General features: G+C 43.3%; 2 protein-coding genes and 2 long non-coding RNA genes across 7 annotated transcripts; 1 reads left to right on the plus strand and 3 right to left on the minus strand.

Moving 5' to 3' along the window:
• Positions 1 to 1131: 1131 nt before the first annotated feature.
• Positions 1132 to 6752, minus strand: lca5 (lebercilin LCA5). 4 transcript variants are annotated; one of them, XM_040160907.2, is made up of 9 exons: positions 5877 to 6752; positions 4489 to 4904; positions 3869 to 4110; positions 3416 to 3721; positions 2964 to 3101; positions 2701 to 2797; positions 2489 to 2616; positions 2200 to 2377; positions 1132 to 2110 (listed from the first exon to the last, which is right to left on the minus strand). In XM_040160907.2, the coding sequence occupies exons 2-9, from the start codon at positions 4880 to 4882 to the stop codon at positions 1191 to 1193; spliced, it is 2403 nt and encodes an 800-aa protein (XP_040016841.2). In that variant the 5' UTR covers positions 4883 to 4904; positions 5877 to 6752; the 3' UTR covers positions 1132 to 1190. The 4 variants fall into 4 exon arrangements, with proteins under 4 accessions (XP_040016841.2, XP_040016838.2, XP_077949380.1 ...); XM_040160904.2 differs by having other exon boundaries at positions 2200 to 2383; positions 5877 to 6730; XM_078093254.1 differs by having other exon boundaries at positions 4489 to 4891; positions 5877 to 6712.
• A 108-nt stretch (positions 6753 to 6860) lies between these two features.
• On the minus strand, positions 6861 to 7422 carry LOC144389377 (uncharacterized). Its single transcript, XR_013453376.1, has 3 exons — positions 7305 to 7422; positions 7108 to 7187; positions 6861 to 6947 (listed from the first exon to the last, which is right to left on the minus strand). It is a non-coding gene; the product is annotated as an uncharacterized LOC144389377 (long non-coding RNA).
• A 6673-nt stretch (positions 7423 to 14095) lies between these two features.
• LOC144389376 (uncharacterized) lies at positions 14096 to 14659 on the minus strand. The gene is made up of 3 exons (XR_013453375.1): positions 14542 to 14659; positions 14345 to 14424; positions 14096 to 14184 (listed from the first exon to the last, which is right to left on the minus strand). It is a non-coding gene; the product is annotated as an uncharacterized LOC144389376 (long non-coding RNA).
• A 1121-nt stretch (positions 14660 to 15780) lies between these two features.
• sh3bgrl2 (SH3 domain binding glutamate-rich protein like 2) lies at positions 15781 to 20774 on the plus strand. Its single transcript, XM_040159989.2, has 4 exons — positions 15781 to 16035; positions 18774 to 18959; positions 19493 to 19573; positions 20029 to 20774. Exons 1-4 carry the CDS (start codon positions 15991 to 15993, stop codon positions 20041 to 20043), a joined length of 327 nt encoding a protein of 108 aa, XP_040015923.2. The 5' UTR covers positions 15781 to 15990; the 3' UTR covers positions 20044 to 20774.
• The last annotated feature ends 1529 nt before the right edge of the window (positions 20775 to 22303 follow it).

Below are 22303 nucleotides of genomic sequence, written 5' to 3' on the forward strand. Positions count from 1 at the left end.
ACTGCAAGTGCGTCACAGTCACGGACGACTGGACAACAGCTCCACGTTTGTTTTTTTCTTTATTTTAACTCGATAAAATGCAATAAAGTACAAAATGTGAAAAAAGTAGATACATAAATACAGACCAATTAACATCGGATTTGTCAAGTTACTAAAGGAGCTTTCTCAAAAATGTGTCAAAATGGACATTTGTGATATATTCTCGCTTGTAAAGAGTAACAATTTCCCAGTTTACAGACGTAGTGTGCCAACATGAACAGTTGTAAGCTGTAATGCAATTCTATAAGAGCTCGACGTAAATAACGTCTGCCACAGGTGTTTTGTATTATTAGTGCTGATTGCTTGCAGGGGCGTCGTGTTCATCAAAGAGGACAAGGGCCCTAAACCTGAAATATATATTTACTTCAAGTCATTTCAATTAAATAGAAATATCTTTACTTGCTTAAAACATACCATTCAACCAATTGTTGTAATATGACACACAAGAACACTAATTGTCATTGAGCTTATATCAATTATCAATCATTTGATTATAGAAAACTAAAAATGTTGTGTGGGGTCAATGGTACTCTGCTTTAATGGGACATTTTGTCACGATCAACATAAAATTGGTGGCTATTACCAGCAGTAAATCCACATTTTCATTATGACAAAATTGACAGAACCAACTCCAAATAAAGGTAGGTCCAGGGAACTGTAATCCCAACCAACGAAAAACAATAACCGCAACCAACTGTTGTTACTACAAAATATGACAAGGCGCTAAATGTGAAATGCAAATAAAGTGGATTTGCAGCCAACATCTGTGTCATTGGGACGGTTTCCCCGGCCTTTCGGCCTGTGTTTTATAAAACAATTATCCTTGTTGCAGTGATTCTGTAGATTGTGGATATGCAATCTTTGCTCTTCAAATATTTATACAATAAATTATAGAAAACAAGTTATGTTTTACCTATATTAGCACTTTCACCAGCATTGTGACAGCCACCTGTCACACATGCCTACTACACACATACACTTGAATGCTTGAAGATCACTTGAAATTACCCATTTTCAGCATGAGACACAGTCTCACATTTAAACGTCTTATCCCTCATGTAGTATTTTAGAAACTTGAAATGCTTAATCCTATTGATAGTGTTGATATTTTTATTGGGAAATCGCCTTTCCTTTCTTTTTCGAAATGAATCTTATAAAGTAAGTTCCTCTATGTCGTCGTCGAATGAAGCGATGGCACGGATGGCCGGCCGGCTATCTGTGACGTGCAGGGTGTTCATGGAGGACGCCGGAGGGGTGGAAGACCCCGAGTTGAAGCTGAGCAGTCCTTCCCGTCTTGATCGCACTCCATTGGTACTTGGAGGGCTGTTGAGCACCTCCATTTTATTGGAGGTGCTCGCAGGGACACTCGCAGGTGCTGCCAGGGCACCAAATAACTGCTGCATGAGGTTGGACTTCCTCTCCTTCCCCGGCCCGCTCTCAGTCTCCTTTTCTTTCTCGGTCTCCAACCCTCTGAGACTGTAAACACCAATGGCTTCCAACGCCGAGTCCGCGTCCTCTTTGGGCGCAGGCGGGTGGAAGCTGGAGGAGCCGCGAGGGGCTGAATGTCCAAAAGAGGGCGCGTAGCCTCCGAATGCCAAGTCGTCCCCGGTGATTAGGGACCGCGGCGCTCTCTTCCCCGTCCCTGATGTGGCCGGCCCACCAAGCAGGCCCGATCTCCTCCTCCCGCCTTCACCGCTCCCGGCGCGCAGACCGGCCGACTCCTCTGATTCTGTGATGTAGAAATTTGTAGAGCTGTGGTTCTTCTGCTCAGGAAGACGAGGAGAAGAATGGTCAGCGGGAGCCTTATTCGACTCAAAAGGACCGTGCTCGGCAAACATGGCGTCCTGGGCCCCGTGTTCCTGGCGGTCGATTTCCCGCAGCTTAGCCAGCAGCTGTTCCTTTTTGCGACGTGCTTCCTCTGCTGCTTGCTGATTGTCCGCAGCCCCCTGGTTCCACCGCTCAACCTCTTCCTGGACATGGCCGCGCTTCCTGTCGTTCTCGTCCTCCTGGTTTAACAGGGACCCCTCCGCTGTCCTCTTACTCTCGTCTCGCTCCGTTTTTCTCTCCCGGCCTGTGGACGAAAAAATGAACAAATCCATTACCGCATCGCTGCTTTCTTGTGCTCGTTATACACACACACACACAGTTTAATTGTTTTACCGTCTCTCGCTGTCACCGCCTTCTCATCCAGCACGTGGAGCTCCTGGTTCAGTTGCCGCTGCTCCTCCTCGTTCTTCCCTGTCTCCTTGCCGCCTCCTTTCGCTCTTACTCTCATCCTCTGCTGTTCCAACTTTTGACGTCTGTCTTCCATCTCCGCCCGTCTGTCCTCTCCGTCGAACTGCGGCTGACGTAAATTAATAGGGTGAGACATTTGGTATGAAGGGACAAATAACAACAGTGGGAGGTGGAGGCAGGGGGGGGGGGGTAGTATTACGTGAATTGACTCCACCTTGAGTGATAGGTATCCATCGGGCGCCTGTTCACTGCACTCGTCGATGGCAGGAGGAGGCGAAGGGAAATCCAGACTAGACGTTCCGTCTTTAGTCTGAGCGGCCTTGGTGCTGCCCCTGCTGGGGACTATGGGGGAGGGGAGGGATTAGATTGTATATTAGACTTCAGTTCTCCTTGATACGGCACACCGGACCAGGAGTCAGTTCTCACCGATCCGCTTTGCGCCACTGTCAACATCTCTTCTCAGTGCAGGTTTCATCATGCGATTGGCGTAAATGTTCTTAGTATCGAGTTCTCTCTCCTTCTCCTGATAAGGAAAGAATATAACAAAGTTAACATTTTAAGACAGAGACAGAGGGTGTCGTATGTGTACAGATTGTAAAGCCCTCCAGAGCCACATTTTGTGATTTTGGTCAATACAAAACTAACTAAATTCTGTTGTTCTAATGAGGTATATTCTCCTGTACATGGACCTTGAGTTTATTGGTCAGTCGTTCCAGCTCCTCCTGCAGAGTCCTGATCTCTTCCTGGGCACTGATGGTCTTCTTCCTCTCTGCAACCATCTGCCTCTGGTAGCTGTTGCTGCTCAGCTCCATGCTACGCTCCAGCTCCTTCAAACGCACACAGAGAAAGTAAATAAAGCTCCCATGTGGCAGCATGACAAAAAGTAATAAATATATAAATAACATACAAATGTTGGTGTAAATGATTTGGCTTTTATTTTATTACCCGGCTATAGTATAACCTTGTAAACCATACACCAATATTATGTTAAAGATCTTTTTACAGCCATTGCAAACATAAACACCACCTAATTTGGACGACCGCGAATGTCAAATGCAAATAACCACAGTAACATAAACACCTTGTAGAGAAATTAAATATTTGCAAAGCTCCGCTTTCACAACAATTCAAATAAATGTGCCTTAATCTTGTGTTCCGCCTCTTGGGCCCGTGTCCTCTCCTCATCCAGCCTGCGGCTCAGCTCGTCTCTGGCCCCTAAATCTCGCTGGTCGACCAGCTTCTTGAGCCGCGCGATGGTCGCCTGGCTCCTCTGCAGCTGCTCCTCGCTGTCCCTCATCCGCCGCTCGGCGGCCCGCTCGCGCTCCTGAGTGCGCCTGAGCCGCTCGCGCAGCACGTGGGTCTCGTTGGTGTGGCGCGACAGCAGCTGGGATATCTCGCTTTCCGTGTCGTCGTAGCGCTGCAGGGCTTTCTCTTGACGCGCCTGAAGCTGCGGCCAGCAAACGAAGAAGAGAAATGACACTTTCAGGTGGTGGAGAATTTTAATTTCCTTGCATTGCGTATTTTGCCCACTAAAATCTGATGTTTGATCAAGACTTTTTCTTAGGCCCCAACTCAACGAGAAGCGTAGAGGTACCTGTCTGAGGACTCGATTTTCCTTTTGCAGCTCATCGGTGCGCTGTTGCAGCTCAGCGAGGGAGTTACGCAGTTCATTGATCTTCAGCAGGCGGGCTGAGAGCATCCTCTTGGTCACCAGGTCCAGGTCTTTAGGGGGCGAGGACTCCTTGCTTCCGGAACGCACTCCCCTGCGATGCTGCTGGGGGAGGGGCTGGCCACCCGGCCGCAGTGGGCGTGTCACACCCCGGCGCCCCACAACACCTGCGCGCCAGAACAACATGCAAGGAGTGAAAATGGTTTAGAGGAAATTAAAGGGGAATACTTTCACAGGCCAACAGTGAAACAAATGGACAAGTGCACTAGAGGTGAATAGGAGGCTTTAGAGTCAAATTTGAATCAAAGATATTTGTGTGGTGTTAAGTGAAACTTCATTAGGAACCATTCGAAAGTTAAACTGTACAGTAAGAAACTGCTCATAACAATCTTCATTTCTCATGAAAGAGGATTTTTGTCCTGCAGAAAACCACCATGTGAAAAATCGGCCTTACACTGCCATCACCTGGACAGTAGATCAAATGTAAGCACTGGGGGTTGTTTTATTCAATCACCAATACTTGATGATCTCCTAGCTCCACATACCGGTCTTGTAGAAGGGGCCGTTAGAAATCCTCTTCACCCGCCCACCTCTCTGAGGCGTGAGTGATGGACTCCGGGACTGGGAGTATGGTGACATTGAGCGGCCTGAAGGAGACTCATTCTCATAGTCCTCCGAGTACAACGACCCAGTACTCCTCCGTCCCTCTCCATCGGATAGTCGGTCCTGATCCGGATCTGAACGCCAGGTTCTGGTTTTCGATCTACTCTCAACACAGACGTCTTTTTCTCCCTCACCCTGGACCTTGTCCTGGAAGATCGGTTTGTGTTTCTGGAGGGAGGATGCTCTGGAATCTTTCTTTGTACTTCGGAGGGACTGGCGACTTTGATCAACATCCCGGTTGTCTGCATACGGATCGGTTAGGTTTTCTGATTCCATGTTGTCACTCTGAGAAGAAATGCTGTGTTAAAAAAAAGACAGTAGAGTTGGAATTAAACAAATCAAACCTTAAATAACATTGAGATTCGGACTGAGATATGATTTAACATTAAAAAATGTCTTACATATTCAGGATCTACCTTTCCTGATGTTACAAACATACATCAAATGTCTCCTGGTAAACTAATCTCATCCTTTGAATATTCTCCAAGGTGTTTGTGTGTGTCGAGTGTCTTGGTCACCAAGCGACAACACAAATGAGGTGGAATTTTCCATGAGGTTGAATGATATCACTGCTCTGAATACTGCTGCTACATACAAATTAGTAGCCTGCCCCCATCTCGCCTGGTGACCGATTAAAAAGACAGTATCATTATTGTCACTGCAATAAGATGCAGGCTCACACGTCAAAGACCACCGGAAAAAGAAGAAGAAAAGTGATTCAGGTGTTCAGGAGTTCTCACCTGTTTTTCTTATTCTGCCTTTTGTGGATGTAGTGTGGCATGTTAAATACAAATATCGTACACAGTATTGTTGTTCACTTTGCAATATACGTGTACTCTATCAAATGTAGAACTACTCGATAGTATTTGTGTCTATTATAATGTTTAAGCTAAATATTAGTTTCTAATAATAATAGTAGTTGTTTTTTTTCTACATTTCACAAATCCTACAATCAAACATGTCAACATATGTGCCCCGTTTTAAACCTTAATCCAACACCTTCGGAGTGAAATTGCCTTCAATAAAAAAACAAAACAGAAAAGAACATCATTGGCAGAGGCTGTTCACCTGACAGTATTTACTTAACATTAAAAATGTATCTCATTAGATGTTTTTATTTTCCTCCTGTCTCTTCATTAGAAAAAAAGCGTATACACTGATAGACAAACTGTAATGATGGCTATTCATTCAAACCAATTAACTTAAAGGGCTTTTGTCGAATGTAACGTTACATGGATGTACAGTGACGTCACAGTATCTTTACACTCACCGCACAGCTTAAATGATCCACGTCCCCTTCGCTGGAAGCATCGTTCACATATCCCGCTCCATCGTTCTTATGTCTCACTGTCTCACGATACAGTGAGACATATGTTCAATACCCCCCCCCCCCCCCCCCCTCCTTCAGTGACACGGACAGATTGGATTAAAGTGGGCCGTCTGCTGAGGACAGTTGTATTGTCGTGAGAGAGCCACTTGACGCTAAAAGCTACAATGTGGCCAAGTTATCTGACGCTAGCCGCATGCCTCAACACATGCAACATTGTACAATTTACATGAATAAAAGAGAAGAGTGGCGGAAGCGTTAGTTAAAGATTACCCATAAGGAGTTAACTATAGAATACGAACTAACGGGGGCGGACTCTAGCTTATTATGCTAGCATAGCAAAGAAAAAACAACAACTGACGTTAGCAACCCTCAACAGGTGGAATGTGTTTTAACCTCACTACTCTGCGTCTGCAGCCACCAACCTTTCCGCTTTGTCCGTTTACCATTTCGTGTCTCCCCGACTTTGCCTGGCTTAAGCTTGTCGCGATTACCTCGGTGGGCTAATGTTAGCGACATTACGGTTCAACTGACGTTAAAGTTGCTAGCATTAAGTTAAGCTAGTTTAGCCACCGATGCAAGAAGGCGGAGACGTTTGCCGTTTTGGTTGCAGTCGTGTGAAAGCGCCACCCTATTATTTATCCACAGTCAACCAGCAAAAAGGAGAAATTCTGGCAGTCAGAAGCGGTCAGATACGATTTGTTGGGTTCCACGGTACGCCGAGAGGTTTTCTCCAGCCCAACCGCTGACGCCGCACCATGGCAACCGCAGCCTTCCGTGTAGTACCACTATAATGCGAGGGTGGCGCTGTAGTGCACGCTGTGTTATGAACAGCTGTGTTTTTGTTTTAGCATTGTATTAATTAAGGAGAACGTTTGTAATACCATCTGTAGCGGCCCCTCGGATTGATTGATCAAGACGCAGAGAGTTTCAAACGGGTGTTGATTTATTTCGTTTCTCTCGACGAGCACCATAAGCACCATGACGTCGTGAACACCTTGAACACCGTGAAAACTACAGAAACAGAAGAAATACACAATGCTTCTGTGTAGTTTCAACAATTAACTTATACAAAATAATGTTTACACTCGATACAGGTCATTTGAAATACTAGCCAAAGTGAAATAAAATATGTTTAAAACGCTATGACAAATAAAACATGCATCCTTCATACCTCAATCCGCTCTCCAAGGGCGCTAATCAAAGGAATTTCCTCCACCTGCTAGCATCTCGGCACACCCTCATAATTAGGAGCTTTTTGAAATGACAGGTACCAACAATACAAAACAATGAAATAAATTACGATTTAAACTTTCTTTACATCATTCGAATGTATTTACAATACATAACTAATAAGTTTACAAGTTTTACCCTTGCTTCGACGATGCGTGACTTCCACGTTGCAAGTGATAAGTAGCAGGAAGTTAGCGTCACAAAAACATAAGAAGAAAAACGGCGCTTTTCAAAATAAAAGCAGAACGGACCTCGTTAACACATGAATAGAATATTGCGTAGGAGAACTGCAATTCAAATCAGACATTTACACTCCCACCAAATCCTAGTACAATGAATGAACAAATAAGCAAAGAATAAATGAATGGTGCTGGATTTCTCGACTCTAAGAAATGAACTGCCTGAAATTCAGAGGTATAACTATATAGCATCATAATTAACCAGTGCGTGCTGTGTTGTCAATTAAGTTTTTCCAATCAGTTCTCAAGGAGGAGCACCAATTTTTTGATTGGTCTCTCAATAATTGAGGGCTTGGAGGGAGGATCTTGTTTTTTATAGGGTTTCTTTTCCCCAACTTGCACTTTAACGCGACGAACTAAGCCATCACCACTTTGAATAGTTTCAATGACTCGTCCAAGTTGCCACTGATTTCTTGGGAGGTTGTCGTCTTTAATAATGACAATATCATTCACCTTTAGGTTGCGCTGAGGTGAGTGCCATTTCTGTCTCAAAGATATGTTCAGCAGATACTCCTTTTTCCAGCGGCTCCAAAACTGTTCGATGAGATACTGAACTCTTCTCCACCTCTTTGTCGCATACAGATCCTCCTTGACAAATACTCCAGGAGGAGGAAGAGCAACTTTAGATTTCATCATAATGAGGTGATTCGGTGTTATAGGCTCCGGTGCCTGTGGATCATTGATTCCATCTACTGTTAATGGGCGGCTGTTAACAATAGCCATGGCCTCATACAGCAGTGTTCTGAGGGAGGCATCATCCAGTCGACCTGGGCACTGTGCAAAGGTGGCATTCAGCACATTTCTGACAGTCCTGATCTGGCGTTCCCAGACGCCTCCTGCCTGACTGTCAGAGGGAGCATTGAAGACAAATTCGCACTGCTTCTCAGTCAGGAAAGTTTCCAGTAGTTTAGTGTCACATTGTTTAAGTGCTTCCTTGAGCTCATTTCTGGCACCAACAAAATTAGAGCCTTGGTCACAGTGCAGTTGCTGGACAGCTCCTCTCAGGCTGATGAAGCATCTCAATGAGTTGATGAATGAGTCTGTTGACAAATCTTCGAGCATTTCGATGTGAACAGCTCTAGAGTACAGACATGTGAAAATCAAGCCGTATCTTTTGTATTCTTTGCGGGCTTTCTTTACAATGAAAGGGCCAAAACAGTCCATGCCGCTGTATGTGAAAGGTGCCGAGGCTTCAACGCGTTCTTTGGGAAGTTCGGCCATTTGCTGTCTCTCTGTTGGCCGTCGCAATTTCCTGCAAAACACGCAAGTGTGTATCAGCTTAGCAACCAACTTGCTCCCACCAATTACCCAGAATCCATTGGCTCGAAGCTCCATTAAAGTCTGGCTTCGACCTTGATGGCATGTCTTAGCGTGGAAATGGGATACAATCAGCTTGGTGATGTGGCTGTTATTTGGTAGGATGACTGGATGCTTGATTTTGTGACCGAGTGATGACTGTTTCAATCTCCCACCAACACGGAGGAGTCCTTCAGACCAAATAGGATCGAGACGGAAAAGAGAGCTTGAGTTTGGAAGGTCTCTTTTACCTTGAAGCATCTTTATCTCATGAGGGAAGGCTTGCAGCTGTACGATCTTTATCACTTCGTCTGCAGCGTTCTCACGCTCCTTAACAGTCACATACTCACTGGGTTGTTTTGTTTTAACCCCAAGCCTCTTAATTCTTGCAACTACTTTAAGAATTGTTGTCCAAGAGGAAAACTGACTTAGACGTCCGAGGATGTCATTGTAGTTTTTGACTTCTGTTGCAAGCACCTGAATTGTCTTGACTTCCGGATCACCAACGAGTAATTCTGATGGAGCGCTGGGTGTTAGAAGTAATTTGCGCTCCCAGAGAAACTTTGGTCCTCGCAGCCAGTTTGTTGAATGAATGTCTGAAGCACGAAGACCTCGGGAGGCATGATCTGCCGGATTTTCTGCGGTGTCCACATAGTGCCACTGACTGGGATCACTGTTATCCCTTATCAGCTGAACACGGTTTGCGACAAATATGTGAAACCTACGGGCATCATTGTTAATGTACCCAAGCACAACTTGTGAATCTGTCCAGAAAAATTCTTCATCAATCCTGATGTCAAGTTCAGCTTTTAACATGACACTGACTTTTGCAGAAACCACAGCTGCAGTGAGTTCTAGCCTCGGGATGCTTGTGACGTTTGAGGGTGCAACCCTTGCTTTTGCCAACACAAGACTGCAATGGACTTCATCCATGTCATTTTTGTATCTGAGGTAAGAACATGCACCGTATCCTACGCAGCTGGCATCCGAAAAATGGTGCAACTCTACTCTAACAATGTTGTGGAAGTCATACGGGTGATAACATCTCGGAATTGAAACCTCTTTCAACTTGTGCAGACCATTTTTCCACTCCTCCCACCGTAGCATCATATCTTCTGGGAGCGGATCGTCCCACCCGATGCCTCGGTGACACAGCTCTTGAAGTATACGCTTTCCCGTTAGGCTGAATGGAGCGATGAATCCAAGTGGGTCATACAGAGAGGCAATGACCGAAAGGCAACTACGCCGGGTTGAAGGCTGATCTTTCAAGCTGCTATTAAAGCTGAAAGTGTCAGTTTTAATTGACCATTGAATGCCGAGTGCACGTTCTGACGGGGTTGGATCCAGTCCTAGAGGTTCGATGGTTGCTGCTCTTTCTGAGGGATTTAAGCAGGTGAGAGCTGCTTCCTCGTTTGAGTTGAATTTATGAAGGCGTAGGCCTCCTCTTTTGCACAACTCCTGTGACTCAGTGATAAGTTTCTTGGCTTCCTCGATCGATGGGACACTGACTAACCCGTCATCAACATAAAAGTTTTTCTCCACAAATGTTGATGCTAGCGGATAGGTGGCTTTGTGTTGCCGTGCCAGGTGTTTCAAACCAAAATTGGCACATCCTGGAGACGATGCAGCTCCGAAGAGGTGAACCGTCATCCTGTATTCCTGTGGTTCCTTCTCCAAATCTCCACCTTTCCACCAGAGGAATTTCAGATAATTCCTGGATTCAGGAGTGACGGAGAACTGATAAAACATTCTTTCGATGTCACAGATGATCGCTACGGCCTCCTTTCTGAAGCGGCAAAGAACTCCTACCAGTGGATTGATAAGATCAGGCCCAGTTAGAAGAGTGTCGTTTAGAGAAACGCCATGGAATTTGGCTGAACAGTCGAATACGACTCTCAGTTTGTCTGGTTTTCTGGGGTGATAGACGCCGTGATGCGGAAGGTACCACTCTGTCTCTCCCTCGGATGTTGTAGGGACAGGCTCTGCATCACCCTTGTTAATTGTTTCTTCCATGAATGTTTTGTATTGATCATGGTATTGTTTATTGGTCTTTAATTTCTTCTTAAGACACTGCAGGCGAACTGTTGCTAGCCTCTTGTTGTTTGGTAGGTTGGGTGGCGTGTTGCTCTTGAAAGGGAGTGGCATCTGATAATGTCCGTCCTTTTTCTGCGTGATGTTGTCACTGAGGAACTGTATGAAACGAACATCATTCTGAGACACATATTTATCTTCATAAGTTCTCTCAGTGAAGTCCGATTCTAGGGCCTTTAGAACATCTGTCGCCGATGGATTTGGCAGTTCTTTTACTGTGAGCCGATGCACAAAGCTCTGACTTCCTTGTCTATCTAGGTGGGGGTTTGATGTGCCTATGATACTCCATCCTAGTTCTGATCTCTGTGCAAACGGTTGATTTTTGTCCCCAATGATAACTTCAAGGGGAGCTAGCGCTGACGGACAGTCATATCCAATCAGGAGCCCTACATCACAGTCTTGAAGGGGTGGTAGCTTATCTGCTATATGTCTGAGATGCGGCCACCGTAATGCGGTTTCCTTCGTTGGGACGTAAGACTTGTCCACCGGGATAAAATCACGGCTGTAGGCTTGCTGTACTTGGATGTGGTTCTTGGAGTGCAGTCCTCGAACCTGTAGACCATGGACGTTCTTGCTCGATATGACTGTGTCAATAGCTGTCATAGTACTCAGTTTCAGTTGTACTTTTTGGGTATCTACATTCAATTTGTCAAGTACATCTTCTAAGACAAACGTTGAATCACTCTGTGTGTCCAGTATTGCGTACGTAAGCACTTCTCTGTGTGGTTCTTGTATTGAAGACACAAGGACTGGCACGATACTCGAGGTAGCAGAAGCATGGTGTGTTGATGCATGGGATACGACCTTATGCGTTTCCAAGCTGGCATGGTTTTCCGTGGAAGGAGAGCTATTCGTTGACGCTTCCACAGGTCTTTGTTTCCTGTCTTCGTGCAAGCAGGTTGGGTGACGACGGCTGCATATGTCGCATGTGTGCCGTCTCTTGCAGTCTTTGGTAATGTGACCCTTCCTCATGCACCCAAAGCAGAGCCGATTTTCACAGATGAATGCCCTTTTGTCTTCACCACTTTTCGCTGCGAATATGGGACACTTGGTGATGTTATGAGCTTCACGTTTACAGACGGAGCAAGGCGATTTAAGTTTACTGACGTGTGTATCTTGTTTCTCCTGAACGAAACTCTTTGTTTGCGTATTTGTGTTGAGAGCCTTGGCTCGCTTTGGTGATCTTTCATCTGTGGCTTTGAAATTTATCAACCATGGAGAAGCAATAGGGTTGCAGGCTATCCGTGCCTCTTTGCTCAGGAACTTTGTAAAGCATGCAAGATCTGGATAGTTTCCAGATGTGTCAAGTTCATCTACAACAATTCGACTCCACTTGCGCACGATCCAGTCTGGTAGTTTTTTAAGCAACTTGTGGTTTTCCTCACAATCGTTGAGGATAGCTAGTCCTTTGACGTGTGGGATCGCCTCAGTGCAGCCTTGGAGGAAGTCAGCGAACTGTTGTAGGGCTTGTGGGTCGTTTGTGCTGATCTTTGGCCACCTCATGAGCTTATCTCGGAAAGCCTTCTGTATGGTGAACGGGTTCCCATATCTGTCTTGTAAGACTCTCCATGCTCCGCTGTACGCGCTCTCTGAATCTCTATAAAAGAAACCTTCTACAGCTTTGCGCGCCTCTCCAACAAGATAATTTTTTAGATAAAACATCTTCTCACTTTGTGGGAGGGGTTTTCTGTCAATAAGAGCTGTGAATTGCATCTTCCAATCGGTAAACTGTAAAGGGTCGCCACTGAACTTAGTTGGTTCAGGGACCGGCAAGCGATTCATGCTTAATGAGCTGGCGATTGCTTGGGCCAGACTGACAGACTCCAGGGTCATCGTCTCAGCTTGATGAGGTTGAAATGATGCAGCATCCGGATTTAATCGAGGTTCATTTTGCATTCTGTCATTAATCTCATCATGGTTCTCAAAACCTTCCAAATCGTCATATGCTCTCAGACGAGCTGCTGCTACAGCAACGTCCTTTTCTGCCTGTAACTGTTGCAATTTGGCTCTCTCTTGTTCCAACTGTTGTTGTATTTCGACCTCCTTTTGTTTCATTTCTGCCAACATTTTTGCTTCTTTAAGTTTCCATTCACCCTCTAACTTGTGAAGATGTGCTTGCTGCGCTTGGATTTCTTTCATGGCCTTCGATTGTTCCAGTTTAGCCGCAAGCTCTGCTTGTGCATCTACTCTACTGCTGTGGGTACTAACTGAGCTGCAGCGGTTGTTCGATCTCTCCGATGACTTTGCTGAGCTTACCGTTTCAGTTTGGGTGTGACCAAAGACAGACCCATATTCATCTTTGTTTAATGTTTCTCTCACCCTTTCCTTCTCAAGTTGGTCATTATAATCTTGATTAATAGTCTCTAGACGGTCGCTTATGAGGTCACAAATGTCTTTTGTTAGTGTAACACAAGCATCCATTTTCTTTACAATCTCTGGTGTGGTATTACTGTTACGTAGAATGGGTTCATACTGCTGGCTTACGTCATCATGCTTTGCTTGAATGCCTTGCTGTAATTCGTTAAGGTCTTCCAATGAACAGAGAGTTTTTAACTTTGTTCTGGTCTCCCTTGCTACCAGCCTCCAAGAGTCATAGGTCTTGTTAAATGCTTTCTCACGTTTTCTTGTCTCTTGGTCATGAATCTCTTGGCCTTTCTCTGTTAGCTTTCTTTCACGTGAGCTGGACCTGCATGGTGTGTCTTTAAGTGACATCTTGTTTGTGCTGCTGCTGCTTTACTTCGAGTGTAGCCTTTGATTGTGTTATGCCTGAATTTACACTTGTAAGCTGTAGTTATCCTTTACCACAGAGTAATATTTATGCCAGGCATTAACAGATTATGTACATCCAAAGGGTTTTTAGCATGAACAGTAACAACAAGATTTTTTCTTCAACTCTTTCTTAAATAGACATGACACAAGCACATGGGTCAGTTTCTTGAAATAGTCACCATTTTTGAAGCGTTAGGCACAGAATCTTAGCTTGCAAGTTATTTTTGACCTTATAATACCATGTTATTATTTAAGTCGCTTCAGTTATGCTGTAAGCTTGCACTTGTGGAAATAGTTATTTTTCAGTCCTTTTGCTTGTTAGCATCCAGTGTCTTCTTTTGCATCTCTAGTTGTACCTTAAGCATGTTGTCCATTTTACGTCTTGTCCAGGTGCAGGAGTTGGAAGCGAAGTAAACTGGCTGGTAGTTGGACATCGGATGTGATGGCGTCAGATTCTCATCATGGATGGCAGGGCTGGTGCAGCGTTGAGTTTTCACTGTAGCGGCCCCTCGGATTGATTGATCAAGACGCAGAGAGTTTCAAACGGGTGTTGATTTATTTCGTTTCTCTCGACGAGCACCATAAGCACCATGACGTCGTGAACACCTTGAACACCGTGAAAACTACAGAAACAGAAGAAATACACAATGCTTCTGTGTAGTTTCAACAATTAACTTATACAAAATAATGTTTACACTCGATACAGGTCATTTGAAATACTAGCCAAAGTGAAATAAAATATGTTTAAAACGCTATGACAAATAAAACATGCATCCTTCATACCTCAATCCGCTCTCCAAGGGCGCTAATCAAAGGAATTTCCTCCACCTGCTAGCATCTCGGCACACCCTCATAATTAGGAGCTTTTTGAAATGACAGGTACCAACAATACAAAACAATGAAATAAATTACGATTTAAACTTTCTTTACATCATTCGAATGTATTTACAATACATAACTAATAAGTTTACAAGTTTTACCCTTGCTTCGACGATGCGTGACTTCCACGTTGCAAGTGATAAGTAGCAGGAAGTTAGCGTCACAAAAACATAAGAAGAAAAACGGCGCTTTTCAAAATAAAAGCAGAACGGACCTCGTTAACACATGAATAGAATATTGCGTAGGAGAACTGCAATTCAAATCAGACATTTACACCATCATGTATGCCGTTGCATAGTATGTGATTGGTGCTTGTGTCATAAAGCCATCTGGTATAACATAGTTTCTTATTATTTTTGTGCAATGCATATTTCAATTGGTTGTCAGCTGCATATTGACCTTTGAGATATATGGAGTACCATATGCTACCTGACTATGATTCCGAAGTCAAACAACGTATTCACAGCTGCAGTTAAGATGTATTCATGCTACCAAGCCTACTGCCAGCAGCACATTTAAATAAATATAATATGATTGATTGGGGTGATGAGGCACTTACAATCAGCCTATGCATTTTCCCCAAATTTACATTTAACTTGTCTGCGATATTTTGCCGTACTTCGCCGGTCCCGTTGCAGCGCCACCAAGGAAAGGCCTGTTGACCTCTCAACGGTTTCACTCCCTGTTGCACTCTCTCTTCAAAATTATTTTAAACTTTCCCTCAAGGTACTTTTTGACTATCAGTCTCATGCCAGTAAAGCCTACTGACTTTGCCTTTCATTTTCTCAAAAACTGTACAGTAATATATCATGCAAGTACATAGGGGCAGAGAGGAGGACCTCCTTAACAAAAATCAAGTGAAGGTAGAGTGTAACCTTTTGTGTTCTTGTTTAAAGATAGTTCAAAGATTAGGAAATGACACTTAGAAAACAGTTTTGCCACTTTTAAATGAAGTGTTTTTTTCTTCTCTTTTTTAAAAGCCTCAAATAAGTGACCTGAGACGTTCAGACGCCATTTCAACCAATTTTAATGTTGAAATGACCTATACTGCTTACTGGGATGTGTACTGTAATTGGCTGCAATATATATTGCAAGGTAAACGCGCATACAAGTGCAGCTAAATCTTGATTCACATCAGAAATCGTGTTATTCACTTAAATGCACAAGCAGACTTTGAACAATACCAATAAGATCTCAGATGTTTTCCATACAACAAACATGTCTTAATCCTATTTTGTACGAAATGTACACTATAATGTAGTATACTTTTTGTTCTCACCCACAGCGTTTTTTTTAAATTTTATTTTATTTTGAAAACTACGAGCGGAAGTTCAGTGTTTGATTTAAAGTCCCATTTCGCGTGAGTGGTTGAGCGCCACAGCCAGCAGAAGCGCGTGCTGTGTTATTATTATGGCTCAGTTTAAAGATAGGAGACGCGTGTCGTCTCTCTTCTAAGACTCTGTCGCTTGTAGACTTTCAGTTATTTATTTTTTGTTAATCTCGTTTCCTCCAGTCAGTTTGTTTGTCGACTAATAATAACCGGGATTAAAATGGTCATCAAGGTTTACATCGCCTCTTCAACCGGCTCGGTCGCGGTGAGTACTTGTGTTTTTCTTTTCTTTTCCGTTTGACATTTGTATAGAAGAGATGCGGCATATTAAAAAAGCACGTAGAAATCTTTCTGCTCGCTGAATATTGTTCTCTGCCGTTACATGACCGAACTGTGCATCTTCACAATCAGTGAAAGTAATCATCATCCAAACAGGCGGTTGACTAAGACGCACATTTATAATTCCCAGTCAACATTTATTTTGGGTTTGGTCAATTCATCTTTTTCAACAAATGGTTTGTATTTTTGATTTGACACCGTATTAAATCGTCATTGTGTGGAAGCTTAATAAATAATAATAAAACTTCTCCCTTCCAGAACAAAGGAGGTGTTGTGTGTGTGTGTGTGTGTGTGTGTGTGTGTGTGTGTGTGTGTGTAACCACCTGACCTATATTAACTATGACCTAAACAATGCCGGATTATGTGTCTATCAATCATAACCTTGTTGGATTAAACGGTCTTTATGGCAGATTTGTGTTGCATGACTTTGAAGACATCATCTGGTGTTGCATCTCTGGAAAAGCCCTCCTGTCCTTTTTGTTGTAGTACCCTTCACTCTTATTTGTGCTGTGAGATGTTATCTTCCACCTGTCCAACTCCTTCGCTCCAACAACTGCGCCGTGTGGAAATACCCTGATTTATTATATATTCTGTAGTAGATCAACAGATCCTTCCAGCCCCATAGATGTGAGCTTTTTCTTTGGATAAAAAAGCTTCAACTGTTGAATGTGTCACTTTGATCTAATCTACCGTTATTGAGCTAGTATGGATTAATCAATGATGGATGCCATCATTAGTCCCCGGTCTACTGCTGAGAAGGCCCAGCTGGTATTAAGTACCGGCAGAAAATCATCAAACAACACTCCTCTGTGAATTCTTTAAGTCCTAGGTAATGCTGAAAATGAGTAATAATATTTATTTTATCACGCTCCATCTATGGATGAGGGCAGCAGAAATTAGCGAGTGTTTACAAAAGAGTTATTTTTACCAACATGACACGTACGTTCAGAACACGCAGACTCTCTCCCATAAACGAAGCACAGTCATGCATGCCTGACCGGGTCCGCCATTCGGGGGATGAGCTCATGTGAATGTAATTTACTGCGAATGCTTTTGAATTGAGTTACAAATGATCAAATTAAGCGCGAAGGTATAAGGACTGGACCCCTCTGCTGATTTAAAGGGAAAATGCATGTGTGTGTGTGTGTGTGTGAGAGAGAGGAAAAATACGGAGAGAGATGGTAGAGCGGCACAAAGTTGAAAAACATTCATGTGCAACACGTGCAGGACTGCATGTGCAGAATCAAGCGGATAAACAAAACGCTACATAAAAAGAGCATTTTGCAGCTAGCAGATTAGTGGGAAATCACCCCCAACAAATAAATTAAGTGTAAATTAGGTTATCACCTATTGTCCGGTTCAGTCTCATCCGCTTCTTTGTTGCCCAGTAATTATCCTGAACATAGTTTTTAAACCTTCAGAATATTCCTCTGTACCACACATTATCCAACCAAATAAGTTATTTTATAGTTCTAAAGCATTGCAGTCCCTCTTCTTGACAAACGATGTGCAATGTGGTGACGATTTCTTTTTCTCCGTTCTTAAGGGAAGGGAAATATACAGATTTTATTAATATTTATTTCCAAAATCCTCTCCTTTGGCTGTGTGCATCTCTGTCCGTGTCTGATGGATTAGTCTTGACGTCCAGTTAATCTCTACATTTCCCGACAGTGCTCTCAAACAACGCACACGTACTCATGCACTGTAATGTCAGCGTCTGCGCGTTTGACTGTCAACCCAAATCTGAACTCGTCCGTCCCCTGAGAGACATTCTCACTCACCATCACAGGGGGGACCTCTTCCATTATTTAGTATGAACCGCTTTTCAGCTCGGAGGAACAACTACGCTGCATAGCACAGACCGGTCACACTTTACTGGAAGTTTTGTACTTTTTGACTGGAGTAAACAGGCACATTTTGTACTTGTCAGTAAACGTGCAATTTGTTAGCTCTCTTACTAAAAAAACACAACGCTGTTTTATGACCACACAAAGGAAATCACCATTGGACAAAAGACGTAACAGATGAACTTCTTTGGGTGTGTGTCTCTAACAGATGGTGCAGAATAGTCTCCTGCTGTCTTTTAGGTAAGACAATAGCTCCATTGTGGCCCTTAGAATCACTGTCATTTTGGACAGACATTAAACACACACACACACTTAAAGTGCATATATTTAAATCATAATCTTCTTCATCTTCTGCATCAAAGGCCAAATTTCTAGAAGGTTTCCTTGGTACTCAAATACACGATCATTTAGCCACAAAATACATGGCACTGAATAATTAGCATAGCTTTTTGTCATGTTAATGAATGCTCAAGCACACATGCTGCACTGACTGAATTGACCGCGTGAGATAACGCAGATGTTGACCAAAGTGAATGTTTTTACAAATGGGAATCATCTAACAAATGATTCTACTAAAGTATGGCAGACTTTGGTGCTTTTAACACGCTTAGAATAATTGTATTTGAGTAACAATGCATGCTAGACGCGAATGGAAAAAGCTGAGTTGAAAATCCAAAATCCTTCTTAATATCCCCGTTACCACAGGAGTCGCTCTGCAGTGAATACATAGCATGCATAGAATGCATATTTGGTTGTACATGAGAATGCCTTTTGATCTCCCTTCCTTTTATTTGTTTTTCTTAATTACCTATTTCAGGTGAAAAAGCATCAGCAAGCAGTGGTGGGCTTCTTGGAGTCCAATCGGATCCGTTTCCAGGAAGTAGACATCACCATGCTGGAGGAGCAGAGGCTGTGGATGTTCCGCAACATCCCCACGGACAAGCGGCCGGAGAAAGGCAACCCGCTGCCTCCGCAGATATTCAACGACGATCACTACTGTGGGGTAAGAAGAAGTCCGTGCAACCATTTGGAATCCATTCTGTCATTTTTGACATCTGACCTTAATAGTAGACATACCATGCGATGACGCACACACGGATGTAATGTTGCATGTAAACATTACGTTACAGGGGCACTAGTGGTAAAATCTTACAGACACATCACAATCGGATACAGTTATGTCACTAGGTGCAAATGAATCACCCAAGAAATTAGTTCATTTATGGAAGAATAAAGAAGGGGGTTTCAAAAGAAAACCTATGCGGGTTTAAATGAGTTTGATCCTTCAGTGCTGGCCAGTTTGTGTCCTCTACTGATCCTGCACACCACTCTGTAAACCGGTCGTAATCCGGTTTCATGTGTGGGGGCAGATTATCTGCTCTTCCTGTCGTCCCCCTCCCTGGCCGAAGGTAATCCAACATCACTCTGCAGTGTCATGGCAACTGAATTGTATCAAAGTGGAGGAACTATTTGAAGCATCTTTCAAACTGTCATGTTTTTGTCTCATCCCCCCCCCCCCCCCCCCCCCCTCCACAGGACTATGAAGACTTCTTCCAGTCAAAGGAGGATAACACTGTATTTGCCTTCCTCGGGCTTAGTTCCAAACCCTCAGTGAAAGTAAGAGACGGTTTGCGTTCAAACACACTAAATCACACTTGATGTCTCTGTGCTATACATCCTACTGCCAACAACATCTGCTGTCAGGTCTGAGATCCTCCATCGCTGCATCAGCAGCTTCCTCTACTGCAAACCGCCTCTGAACTGTTTGATTTAAAACATATTTCATGCACATCAGCTTTATTTTTTTGTTCGGAAAAAGAGAAGTTAGTTTGGTTCAGCTGCTCTTTGCATCGGTCCGTTCTACAAATGACAAAGGATCATCTGCCGTAACTCCCAAAGACTATCATTGTAAAAACGTTCATCTTTGTGCTTAGATGAATGGGAAACTAACTAATTCCATTTATCATTTAACATTATTCATTTGATCTCTTTTGAACTTGTTTTAGCACAGCATGTGTGAGTAACGTTTTTACATAAAATGATTCAATCTCTCTTCCCTTTCCGCCTCATAGGATTCTGAGTCATAACATGAAACCTCAGCTACAAGATGTTCTGTGATTCTTTAAAATCCGAAGATGAAAACCACATTGCTTCCTGTGTTGCATCACCTCTTCTCCCGCGTTCCTCCTCCTGCTAATATGCCAACATGTTGCCAAACATCAACGGCCACGGATTTCACCCTGCGTGACTTCTCCTGACTCTCTTTAAACACATCTTTCAATTTCCAAGAAATTCCCAATTCCCGAGATGGACCTAATCACAGGAGAAGGTGATTAACTTCGGGACGGACGTATTAGTGTTCCCTTTTTATACATTGTGACAGCAAACCCCGGCGGTAGCATAAGTTCCGTGCAACTTAGGTGGAGCAGTTTTCTGTAGGTCGATGCATAATTGGGGAAATAACTAAAAACTAGCACCTGTCACCTGAACACACACCTGTGATCTTTACTGTGTGCGTATATTTGCCTTAGTATGTATCTCAGTAACCGTTTAATGAAGCGGTTGCATTAAGTAAGTGCAACCTGAAATAACTGTGTGATGCTTTCCAAGAGGAGACCGTGGCGCTACCGTTTAACCACCTAAGCAGATGCTATGAATCCTAAAACGTATGAGGGATGGACCTGATATGTAGTCCCCAAACAAAGCTTGCACTTGAATTATTCCACTGCCAATCTAGTTTGATTTAAGGACAGGGTTTCAGTTATATGCTTTTTTTTTAATCCTATTTCCTATAAATCCAATAAAATATTGACATCAACGTGTGGTAGTTTCTTTTCTACGTTGTGACTTTGATTGGTTCAGGTTTTAAAAGGCCAATGAGTTCCCTAATAGGGCAGGCCGCTGTATTTCTTAGCCAATATTACTCAAACAGGAGCAGAGACTAGTTCATGGTGGTAAACAATACATGTGTGCCGTTCTAACAATTATTCACAGCGGCAGGATGGTGTTTGTGGGATTAAAACAGACTACAGTGCACAGGTTCAAAACAATGAACAAAGATGTCAGTCGGCTCAATTAATTGTTGGTTTTGGCCTTTTTGTAGGATTTGTTGACAGGATGCAAACCAGTGGCAGCTTCATCCTCAAATCCAGGCCGTCCTCAAATCCAAAGCGTTTTTTACAGTAGACGTCACGTGAGTCATCGCAGTGCACTAGATAGCAGCGTATCACCATGAAGTTCTATCAGACCGAGGACTGAGATAAGAAAATATAGTTCATTGCTCAGAGATAATCAAGTGGCAAAGCTCTGCAATAACAGAACCCGGCTTCTGTCCGAAGTGTAAGCAAACTCACAGAATCAAAATACGTGTTGGCATGTCCTCCAATCTGTATTCTATGTCCTCTGTCCCAAACATGTCCCTCGTCCTCATTAAATTATCATGGGTGGGTGGTTAACTAATTCCTTTATGTTTACACATGAAGGCCACACAAACAGATGCACCCTAACTAGCCAGACTTACCTTCATGTTGTGCCATCGCGTGGAAGGATATCATTCTGACTTCTTTCAAATCATTTTGAATAATAATTGTTCGAACAACATTCCTATTTTGCTTTTGTGTCCTTGATTTGTGAATCAACGTGATAATAAGAAGCCCTTTGGACTGACTTAAAAATTTAATATTTTTCAGTTTGTAACATGTTTTTTTTTTTTTTAGTTATACTCAACTCCACATGAAGCGGGACATTTTATAAGTAAATTTGACCACTATTTTTCATATAATGATGTAATACTACAACAAATAAAATGGTTTGAGTGCCTAATCTTAATCTATTTTCTAGTGGTGAGAAGGTGTTTAATGCGATGCAAAAAATCCTACATTAGCGACTTTGTGAGTCGCACGTTAAGAGTGAGAATAAAAGCGATTATGGATAAGAAAAGTGGACTCAAAGACAGACTCATGAGATAACGTGTGCCGAGGTCGCTGTACATACAGGGGAGAACCAATGATAACAGGTTGAGAAACTCAACTCTATTCTTACACCACTATATGAACTCTCAGCACCTGTATCTGTAGCGTTTAAGCTTTTTAACCAGCTTCCGAAATGTCCCCTCTCTCGTTGCTAAAAAGAGTCCCGTTTGATCTGTTCCTCTTTAACTGCCCTTTGGACCGTATAACCATTATCCTGTTGGCGAAATGACCCCTCTGTCTCTCAGGCCACTCACATTGGACCCTGCCGGATGAGTTGTACGGTAATTTCCCATCAGAGAATGATGCAAATCTTGTGTGTCTGTAATGATTTACCCAGACATCGATATGTGCTAACCTGCTTTTAAATCTCAGTGTC

Source organism: Gasterosteus aculeatus, chromosome 18, assembly GCF_964276395.1.
Source record: "Gasterosteus aculeatus chromosome 18, fGasAcu3.hap1.1, whole genome shotgun sequence".
Classification (NCBI taxonomy): domain Eukaryota; kingdom Metazoa; phylum Chordata; class Actinopteri; order Perciformes; family Gasterosteidae; genus Gasterosteus; species Gasterosteus aculeatus.

Coding starts and splice junctions, on each gene's coding strand:
- lca5 (XM_040160904.2), bottom strand. CDS start 4,882: ATGGAATCAGAAAACCTAACCGATCCGTATGCAGACAACCGGGATGTT. Junction 3,102..3,415: donor AGGCGGAACACAAGATTAAG/GCACATTTATTT, acceptor GTGCGTTTGAAG/GAGCTGGAGCGTAGCATGGA. Junction 2,798..2,963: donor GACTGACCAATAAACTCAAG/GTCCATGTACAG, acceptor TTTCCTTATCAG/GAGAAGGAGAGAGAACTCGA.
- sh3bgrl2 (XM_040159989.2), top strand. CDS start 15,991: ATGGTCATCAAGGTTTACATCGCCTCTTCAACCGGCTCGGTCGCG. Junction 16,036..18,773: donor CTTCAACCGGCTCGGTCGCG/GTGAGTACTTGT, acceptor TACCTATTTCAG/GTGAAAAAGCATCAGCAAGC. Junction 18,960..19,492: donor ACGACGATCACTACTGTGGG/GTAAGAAGAAGT, acceptor CCCCCTCCACAG/GACTATGAAGACTTCTTCCA.